Source organism: Carlito syrichta, unplaced genomic scaffold (assembly GCF_000164805.1).
Source record: "Carlito syrichta isolate Samal-C Ts95f unplaced genomic scaffold, Tarsius_syrichta-2.0.1 Scaffold301869, whole genome shotgun sequence".
In the NCBI taxonomy this organism is placed as follows: Eukaryota; Metazoa; Chordata; class Mammalia; order Primates; family Tarsiidae; genus Carlito; species Carlito syrichta.
In genome coordinates, this window is record NW_007245965.1 from 66,864 (window position 1) to 76,967 (window position 10,104).

The 10,104-nt window shown below is 42.6% G+C and overlaps 3 protein-coding genes and 1 pseudogene across 5 annotated transcripts in view; 3 read left to right on the top strand and 1 right to left on the bottom strand.

The window, feature by feature from the left end:
* The window catches only part of RAD17 (RAD17 checkpoint clamp loader component), a 44,291-nt gene extending 34,881 nt beyond the window's left edge, over positions 1-9,410 (bottom strand). Inside the window, exons 1-4 of one of the 3 annotated variants that reach the window (XM_008055522.1) lie at positions 9,395-9,410; positions 6,305-6,408; positions 4,398-4,655; positions 3,497-3,580 (exon numbers count right to left, since the gene is read on the bottom strand). In XM_008055522.1, coding sequence (XP_008053713.1) covers positions 3,497-3,580; positions 4,398-4,655; positions 6,305-6,346 — 384 coding nt within the window. In that variant the 5' untranslated portion in view covers positions 6,347-6,408; positions 9,395-9,410. Of the gene's footprint in view, positions 1-3,496; positions 3,581-4,397; positions 4,656-6,304; positions 6,409-7,293; positions 7,416-9,394 lie in introns of those variants that run through there. The other 2 variants (XM_021711133.1, XM_008055523.1) reach the window with 2 other exon arrangements.
* Positions 1,583-1,958, top strand: LOC103257822 (annotated as a pseudogene).
* A 258-nt stretch (positions 9,411-9,668) lies between the features above and the next one.
* Positions 9,669-10,104, top strand: part of AK6 (adenylate kinase 6) — a 20,098-nt gene continuing 19,662 nt past the window's right edge. The window contains exon 1 of the mRNA XM_008055525.1: positions 9,669-10,037. Coding sequence (XP_008053716.1) covers positions 10,031-10,037 — 7 coding nt within the window. The 5' untranslated portion in view covers positions 9,669-10,030. The remainder of the gene's footprint in view (positions 10,038-10,104) is intronic.
* Positions 9,995-10,104, top strand: part of TAF9 (TATA-box binding protein associated factor 9) — a 4,519-nt gene continuing 4,409 nt past the window's right edge. Inside the window, exon 1 of the mRNA XM_021711134.1 lies at positions 9,995-10,037. The gene's annotated coding sequence lies outside the window, so the exon portion shown is untranslated. The remainder of the gene's footprint in view (positions 10,038-10,104) is intronic.

Sequence of the window (10,104 nt, forward strand, 5' to 3'; positions counted from 1 at the left end):
GCGCCTTTGGGAGGCTGAGGTGAGTGGATTGCCTGAGCCCACGGGTTCAAGACCTGCCTGGGCAGCGAGACCTCATCTCTACAATAAATCGAAAATCAGCCGGGTGTGGTAGCGCATGCCTGTAATTCCGGCTACTCGGAAGGTTGAGGTGGAAGGATCGCCGGAGCCCAGCGGGTCGAAGCTGCAGTGGTCGGGAGCAGCCACTGTACACCAGTCTGGGTGACAGAGTGAGACTCCAACTCTAAAAAAAGAAATATATGTACCAGAGACCCTTTTGCCTCGGTGCACTCCTGAGAGCAAAATGGGTCACCAGCAGCTCTAATGAAACCAGCCATGGAAATTCAGCAAGGGTCCTCTCTTGCTCTCAAACTGTCAGTTTGATCCGGAAATATGTGCCATCAGTGTCACCATCAGTACATGAAGAAGCAGATTAGGTTTCGTTAAGTTGGACTGAGTGATCTTCCTTGAATGGATTATCCAAGGCATCCACCTAATGAAAGCATGCTAGCTCCTTGTACACAAAATAAAAATTCTAAAAGGTTGGGCATGATGGCTCACACCTATAATCACAGCACTTTGGGAGGCTGACGTGAGAGAATTCCCTGAGCCTCCGGATTTGAGACCAGCCTGGGCAACTTGGAAGACCTCATCTCTATAATAAATAAAAAATTAGACAGGTGTGGTGGCACGTGATTGTAGTTCCAGCTACTTGGAAGGCTGAGGCAGAAGGATCGCCTGAGCCCAGCAGGTCGAGGATGCAGTGGCCGTGAGCATGCAACCGCACTCCAGCTTGGGTGACAGAGCTAAAGAAAACCGTAATACTTGAACAAGAATAGCATTTATTTAAAAAATTTTTTTTTGAGTGGAAGTCTCACTCCTGTCGCCCAGACTGGAGTGCAGTGGCCGCTCCCGGCCACCGCAGCCTCGACCTGCCGGGCTCCGGCGATCCTTCCGCCTCAGCTTTCCACGTAGCTGGAACTGCAGGCGCGCGCTACCACGCCCGGCTGATTTTTTTTGATTTATTGTAGAGATGAGGTTTCACCAAGTTGCCCAGGCGGGTCACGAACCCACGGGCTCAGGCAATTCACTCACCTCGGCCTCCCAAAGTGCTGGGATTACAGGCTGAGCCACCAAACCCGGCCGATAGCAACCTTTTTTACAGAAAAATGCCAGCAAATAATTTTAGAAATAGTAGAATTATTAGAAAATCATCATTTCACAGCCCTAGTAAAATAAGTGATCCAAGCACGGATCGAAAATTGATGCTAAAGCGCTTAGGTAAAGACTGCTGGGAAACTGGGCACTCCCATGTTGCAAAGTATCTCCCCATGGGTTATGTGCCAGTAGTGAGGGAAAGTCACTCTGCGATGAAGATGATTACTATCATGTCATTAATCTAGTGACCAGTTGCAAAAAGATATTTTAGGGACAACTGGAGAAATGTGAATATAAACTGATCATTAGGTAACATTAGGGCATTATACTTAATTTTGTTATACAGAATAATGGTATTATAGTTAATTAGGAAAACAATTAAAAAAAACAGAGCTGGCAGGTGCAGCCAGTGGTCTCTGTGGGCACAATGCCAGGGCAGCATGTCTCCTGGGTTGGTGCCTTGTACAGGCGCATCCTGACCCTGCACCAGGTTCTGCTCCCTGACCTCACAGCCCTGGACGACCAGCACATGAAGGATGAGTTTAGGAGGCACAAGACCATTGGTTCTGACAAGGCAAGCGTTTCTTACAGGAATGAGAGGTATATGCAGCAGTGTTATGGCAACAAGCTAACTAAAACAGACAAAAAACACAACTGGAAAAGCATGTTTTGGCACCCTCCTCCCAGAGGAAAAGCTTAATGACTTTCATGATGAACAAACTGGACATCTGCAGCTGACACTAGAAGCCATTAAACCCAAAAGACAGTTTAGTATTCCTAAGTCTAGAGAACCAAAATTTTAGTCTATAAAATAAAGCTTAACAAAACATGCAAAATTCAGAACCCCCTTTATGTATGCATGTATGTATGTATTTATTTATTTTGAGTTGGAGTCTCACTCTGTTACCCAGGCTGAAGTGCAGTGGCACACTCACAGCCACCTCAGCATCGACCTGCTGGGCTCCGGCAATCCTTCCACCTTCGCCTTCCAAGTAGCCAGAACTACAGGCACGCACTATCACACCTGGCTAATTGTTGATTTATTGTAGAGACGAGGTTTCGCCAAGTTGCCCAAGTGGGTCTCAAACCCGCGGGCTCAGGCGATTCACTCGCCTCGGCCTCCCAAAGTGCTGAGATTACAGGCTGAGTCACCGAGTGCAGCCGAGAACCCCTTATTTTAAATATCATTGGTCTTAAAAGTGTATTATTTCAGCTTTGAGAATGCCCAGTGTTAATGAAACATCTTATATTTTTAGATGTTATGAATATAATATACGAATCAGGATCACTAGTCATAACTGAAAAACTTTACAACATTGTTAGAATAATGTCAACCCCAGCACTTAGCCGGGTTTGGTGGTTTAGCCTGCAATCCCAGCACTTTGGGAGGCGGAAGTCCATGGATTGCCTGAGCCTGTTCAAGACTAAGCCGGGCAACTTGGTGAGACCTCATCTCTACAATAAATCACAAAAATTAGCTTGGCATGGTAGTAAGCACTTGTAGTTCTGGCTATTTGGAAGGCTGAGGCAGAAGAATCACCGAAGCCCAGCAGGTCGTCACTGGGGTGGCCATGAGTGTGCCAGTGCCCTCCAGCCTGGGTGATGTTTTAAGACTCCAACTCAAAAGAAAAAAAAAAACTTAAGGGGGAACTGCGTGTGGTGGCTCACGCCTGTAATTCCAGCACTTTGGCAGGCTGAAGCAAGAAGACTGCTTGATCCCAGTTCAACACAAGCCTGGGTAATATAGCAGAGATCCTATCTACCTAGGTAATAACACTGTCTCCATTAAAAAAAAAAAAATTAAAGATAAATAATAAATGAATACTTAAGGGGGAAATGATGACTATATTATAGATATGAATGCTTTTACTATTTTATTTCCCACTGAAAATCTCAAAATAAAAACAGTTAAAGAGCTTGAAAGAAGGTGAGGATACCTAGTTTGTGGGGCTAGAGTAATTGTGGAACTGGAAAGTGAAATAAAAAACAGCAGCCTAAAATGAATGACTGTTTTAGTCTATATTTGGTACAGAAACTAATATTTAATTGCCTGATTTCCTTAGCATGAGATAATATGATATGCTAAATATGCTCGTGCCTTAATTGATTTACTGTGTCTTATGCTAATGGTAAGACAAAGAAAAAGATATATAAAGGAAAAAATTCAGTCTCTGAGTCTTATAGTAAAGTTGATAGTAGTAAAGTCAGGGAGCTTTCTACTGTAAGTGATCTTGACTTACCTGAGTAAAGTCATCATAAAAATTTAACTTCTAATGACACACTGTAAGTCAGAAAAACATTTGATGTTAAATATTTTAAAACACATTTTTTATTTAATTACCTGTTTTGGTTGCTTTTCTAAGACTTGAGCTTTTAACCATGTTTCAACTTCTTCAATTTTCTTTTTATGTACAGCAAGTTCATGCTAAGACAAAAATTTTAAGTTTAAAATTAAACATTTTAACTCAAGGGTTTTGGTAGATCAGCACACATTAACTTAAATATGTATCATAAAAAAAGTTGTAAGTCAAGAACATGTTATACTATATTAAAAATGGTCTTTCAGATTATACTTGAATTTTAATGCTATGAAAAAACTGTCTTCTTGAACTGAAACCTCTGTTTGATGCTTTTGGCAAATTTGTAACTATAACATTTTTTTAAATGCAGAAAATAAAGAGATCATTTCCAGGTTGGGGTTAAATTCAATCTAAGACAAAAAACTAATGGTACAACTTCAAGACAACTGTTGAGGAAAATCTGAGCCTTAGAATATTAAAAAAAAAAAAAACCTAGAAATTTTTTTTCCTAACATTTAGACAAAGATTTTTAAGAGTGAAAACTAAAAATGAATATCCCAGCTAAGCACAGTGGCTCACAACTGCAATCCCAGCACTTTGGGAGACGGAGGTGAGAAGACTGCCTGAGTCCAGGGGTTCGAGGCCAGCCTGGGCAACTTGGCGAGAGCTAATCTCTACAATTAAAAAAAAAAAATTAGTTGGGCATGGTGGCATGGGCCTGTAATCCCAGCTACTTGGGAGGCTGAGGCAGAAGGATTCACTGAGTGCAGCAGGTCAAGTCTGCGATGACCATAAGCGTGCCACTGCACTCCAGCCTGGGTGACAGAGTGAGACTCTGACTCAAAAAAACAAAAACAAAAACAAAATAAAAACGTATATCCCTCTGTTTCCCATCCACTCTGAAATTAATGTATGTAGATATGCTTGCATGCTTTTTAGTACCTGAGTTTCTGGCTTATATTTATCCACCCATGGTTCATTTTCAGACAGATATTCTTTTGAATTTTCTAAACCATAGATCTGTTCTAATGAAGACAGCTTTCCTTTTTTTTTAGCTGGCCATTTGCTACTTTCTAATGAAGGAGGCACATTTTTTCTTCTATGACTTGAGTTATTCACACCTAATGATGTGGCAGTTATAGTACAGATGTCTGTACTCTCTAAAAAATCATCAAATGATGGGTCTACCCAGTCTGTTACCTGAAAAAAAAGAAACTATGTAAATATAATTACATTTTTTACAGGTATTTCCCACATAAGTGAACCACTCTGGAAACAACATACTCATAAATGTATAGTTTTTAAATAAAAATCCCACAAATTATTTCTTTAAATAAAACTTTCTCTATAGGTAGTCACTGTTTTTCTACTTCACAGTGAGGACAAGTGCACACTTGTCTACTTGACCATGATAATGACGAACGTCATATAAAGTAGTAAAACATGCAAACTTAATTATTTTCATTGTAATCTTCCCAGTACACAGAGCAGAATGATTTTTTAAACCCTCTGTAGGCCTGAAACACAAATATTAAACTTACCTATAAAAAAAGCAAAACAAAAAAAGAAATAAACGATGTAATTTTAACCATATATAGTAATAAGACGAGTAACACTTCTGCCTTGACCAGGTTAAAAATTCACAAAATAAGAACCATTTTATAAACCCAAATAACTCATTTCAGTTTTAAGGCTAAGAATCCCAATGCTATAATCACAATTATGATTGGATTATATATATATTTTGGTACATGAATCAGCCAATACTTTAATAAGGCAGGCAGTTTTTCAAGGGAGGATGAAATTTGTCATTCAGAAATAAGTGAAGAAGCATACTGGGACAACAGAGTGGGAAAATCAGTGAGTTTTATTTCATGTTCTTCTAGCGCATAGACATTTTTGACCTCTCTACATTTTGCTCCATTATTTACTTTTCTTTACAATCCTTTGTAAGTGCATATACAGAAAGAGGCTGAATTGAGCAATTTTAACATAAAAATATTTAGGAGTATTAAAAAGGTTTTTCTAATAATTGGAAAATTTTAAACAGATTTTCCTAACACTCTAACAGTATAAATCTTGAAAAAGCTAACTTAATACCTGGCTTGTGAATTTCCTACCTGGCTAACAAAAGGAACTAAGATTATATTTTCCTTCAAGACTATTCGGCCACAGTTGTAAGCTATTTATTAGACACTGTTCCCCTTTTGGAGAAAAACATCTGGAAGCTGGATCACAGTCATAGCCACCCAGTTCACTTCTTCTTCACCAAAAGATTGTGACAGGTACTATAACTTTGGCCACTTTCCTCTATATTTTAGAGCACCTAAGAATATATTGTTATAGTAAACCTCTGAATAGCCATTCTTATTTGCATATTATGTATAATTTTATAGTTTTATTTCTTACATAAATCTGGAATCCTATCTATTGAAAAAAAGAGGAAGATAAACAGCAAAGTTAAATAGCTTATTTAAGATCAGAGAATAAGTAGAGCCACTAGGAAAATAGCTATCCTGAGTAAGTATGATGCTGTCTGACCCCCATCCCACCCAAACTCGTTATCTTGCAGAGAACTGACATACTGAATTACATGACTTCTATTTCATTCTTCCATGTTCTTTCATTAAAAATTTTTCAGCCTTTTCTTTGTGACTGGGATTATAAACACCTTTTCAAAATTAAGGCTGTGTTTCAGTGAATACTTGTTTCAAAACTTATCACCAGACTCATTTAAATCACTAACTAAAAAAAGATACTGGGTTACTGTGATAAGTCATTAAGACTGTACATGAAAATTTATAATTCTTGTTAGGCAATTATTACATGGGTAATTTAGTTTACCATACCTTTGTTGAAGACACTTTTGGTCTAAGGAAAGTTTTTGACATTATAAACTTTAACAGTTCCCATCCGTAGTATATGACCTGCAGTACATTAAAGTATAATTCACCTAGGGAAAAAGAAAGGAAAAAAACCTCAGGTCAAGAAAAACTGTAAATACAGAATTATAGTAACTAATGCAAATAGATATAATCAATAACATAATAAAGGCTCAAGAACTACTAAAAAAGAACAGTAAATATAGGTGACACAAGAAATCAAAATGTTATCATATTAGTAAACAATTTTCTTAAATGAACATATCTATTTCTAGCAAAAAGAAATCCAAATGCTAATAGTTTTTTTTTTTTTTTTGGAAGGCAGAGGCAAGAGGATTCCTGAGTCCAAAGTTGCCCAGGTAACGGTTCGAGATCAGCCTGGGCAACATTGCAAGACCTCATCTCTACAATAAATCCAAAATTAGCCAAGCATGGTGGCACACGCCTGTCCTTGTAGGCTGAGGCGGAAGGATCGCCTGAACCCAGTAGGCCGAGGCTACGGTGGCTGTAAGCGTGTCACTGCACTCCAACCTGGGATACAGAGTGGGACTCCTACTCAAAAAAATAAAATAAAATAACTTTTTTTTTTTTTTTAAGTTGGGGTCTTGCTCTTGCTCATGTTGGAGTCACAACTACTGCAAGCTTCGTGATCCTTCTGTTCAGCCTTCCAAGTAGCCAGGATTACTTTGTTAACTATTCCCACAAATGTACTTAATTTTATAAATTTTCTGTAGAGACAGGTCTCCCTATGTTGCCTATGCTCAAGCAGTCCTCCTGCCTCGGGCTCCCAAAGTGCTGAGATTTCAGGACTGAGCCACTGTGTCTAGCCTCATTTTATTCTTAAGGACTATGAATGTTCCAAATAATCTACTTGTGGTGTTATAAATGGAAAATTTCTTGAATGGACTAAATGATGTATTTGAGAAAAACAGAAAAATCACATATTGTGTATTTACCTTTTATCATTAAGAAAAATTAGACAATTCTCTTTGATCAGTTTTTATACTGAAAATTAAAGTTTTCCTTATTTCAGAACAGCTGCAGTTCATTCCCAAAATTAAAAAAAAAAGAAAAATACAGGCCGGGCTCAGTGGCTCAGCCTGTAATCCCAGCACTTTGGGAGGCCGAGGTGAGTGGATTGCCTGAGCCCACGGGTTCGAGACCCGCCTGGGCAACTTGACGAGACCTCATCTCTACAACAAATCAAACATTAGCCGGGCGTGGTAGCACACACTTGTACTTCCAGCTACTTGGAAGGCTGAGACGGAAGGATCACTGGAGTCCAGCAGGTCGAGGCTGCGGTGGCCGGGAGCGGCCATTGCACTCCAGTCTGGGTGACAGAGTGAGACTCCAACTCAAAAAAAAAAAAACAAGCAAAATACAACCAATTCACTTGCTTTGAACAAAGAATTTAAAATTTTTCTCTAACTGCTTTGCTTATTTAAACAATATCAGTAGAAATTTTATTGGTAACACTGTTTTTCTTTCTTTCCTTTTTTTTTTTTTGTTTTTTTGAGTTGGAGTCTCACTCTGTTGCTCGGGCAGGAGTGCAGTAGCACGCTCATGGCCACAGAATCCTCGACCTGCTGGGCTCAGGTGAACCTTCTGCCTCAGCCTTCCAAGTAGGTGGAACTACAGGTGTGCTACCACACTCGGCTAATTTTTTGATTCGTTGTAGAGACGAGGTCTCGTCAAGTTGCCCAGGTTGGTCTCGAATCCCTAGGCTTAAGCAATTCTCTCACCTCGGCCTCCCAAAGTGGTGGAATTATAGGCTTGAGTCACCAGGTCCGGCACTGTTTTCAACTGCTTTCAAATCCTTTTATTGTTTTGAGTCACAGTCTCACTCTGTCGCCCAGGTGGAGTGCAGTGGCACGCTCAAGACCACTGCAGTCTCGACCTGCTGGGCTCAAACGATCCTTCTGGTTCAGCCTTCTAAGTAGCTGGAACTACAGGTGGGCGTCACCACGCCCGGCTAATTTTTTGATTTATTGTAGAGACCAGGTCTCACCAAGTTGCCTAGGCTGGTCTCGGATCCCTGGACTCAGGCAATCCTCTCGCCTTGACCTCCCAAAGTGCTGGGATTACAGGCTTGAGCCACCGCGCCTGGTTGCTTTCAAATTATTATTATTATCATTATTTGAGTCGGAGTCTCACCGTGTTGCTGAGGCTGGAGCGCAGTGGCACGCTCCCGGCCACCGCAGCCTCGATCTGCTGGGCTCCGGCGATCCTTCCGCCTCAGCCTTCCAAGTAGCTGGAATTACAGGCATGCGCTACTATGCCCGGCTTATTTTCATGATTTATTATAGAGACGAGGTATCACCAAGTTGCCCAGGTTAGTATCGAACCCCTGAGCTCAGGCAATCCTCTCGCCTCGGCCTCCCAAAGTGCTGGGATGACAGGTTGAGAGTCATCGCGCCCGCCTTCAAATTTTTTTTTTTTTTGAGGTGGCGTCTCACTCGGTCGCCCAGACTGGAGTGCAGCGGCCGCTCCTGGCCACCGCAGCCTCGACCTGTTGGGCTCTGGCGATCCTTCCGCCTCAGCCTTCCGAGTAGCCGGAATTACAGGCGCAGGCTACCACGCCCGGCTGATTTTTTGATTTATTGTAGAGGTGAGGTCTCGCTGCCCAGGCGGGTCTCGAACCCGTGGGCTCAGGCCATCCACTCACCTCAGCCTCCCAAAGGCGCGGGATGACAGGCTGAGCCACCGAGCCCGGTTTCAAATTCTTAAATGCTTATGCAAACTAATGAATTCAACAATTATAAGTTAGCCAGAAGAAAAATTTTAAGGCCCACCGACTTACACACTGGAAAGTATACTGGACTATTTTATAGTTTGGGGGAACGTATAGCCTATGAAGTAAACATTCTCACACACTAGAACACAAATCGTGCACCCCTCCCCCCAAATCGTTCACGACCTAGAGAAACTTTTAAGATCTACAAAAGTGGGAAAAAACACCTATTTGAGTAAATACAACTGGCTGGTCGAAACAAGAGGTGCAGACTGTTGTTAAGGTCAGAACTCTTTTCGCTGTTGGAAAACAAGACTAACAATTACCTCCTTTAAAAAACAGGTAACTCTCCCCGAAGATGCCAGGTTCCTGAAATGAGATGTCAGAGGTAGAAGAGACCTTCAAGATCATTCCTAGCACATCCACCACCACCCCACAAAGCGAACAGGGGATCCGACGCTCGGACTTCGAGCTTGGGACCCTGGAACCAGCGCTCTTCGGGCTGCGCTCGCGCTTCCCGGCTCCAGCACCCGGCGCTGGACCCCCCAAGCTTCTCATTCCCGGATGGGATGGGCGGGCTGGGAGGAGGAGCGACGAGAGCCCAGGAAGACGTGAAGCCAGAGACGGACTCGCGTCTGTGGAAATACACACAACGTAGCCGCAGCCGCGGCGGCCTTACTTTCCCGGAACTGCATCCCTTTATGCGCGGAGAGGAGCGGAGGCAGCCAGGCTCTTGCCCAGGTGAGACGGCAGCCACCTGGCCCTAACCGAACTCTACGCGGTGCCTCTCGGAGGTCCCGCCTCCTGGGGGCCTTCCAAACGGAGCGGCGCTTTCGCGACGCAGCCTGAAGGGCGGGGCCGCCAAGGAGTGAGCGACTTAGGCGTCCAACGCACTGCCCGAACCGAAGCGCCCACCCGAGTCGTGCCCCTGCCTCCCACCTTGGAAGGAAGCGTGTCATAGAATGCCAGGTAACCAGTGCTCGTCGGCTGGGCCGCCGAGGTCGCTCGCGAGCGCCGCGCAGGGCGCCGGGGACCC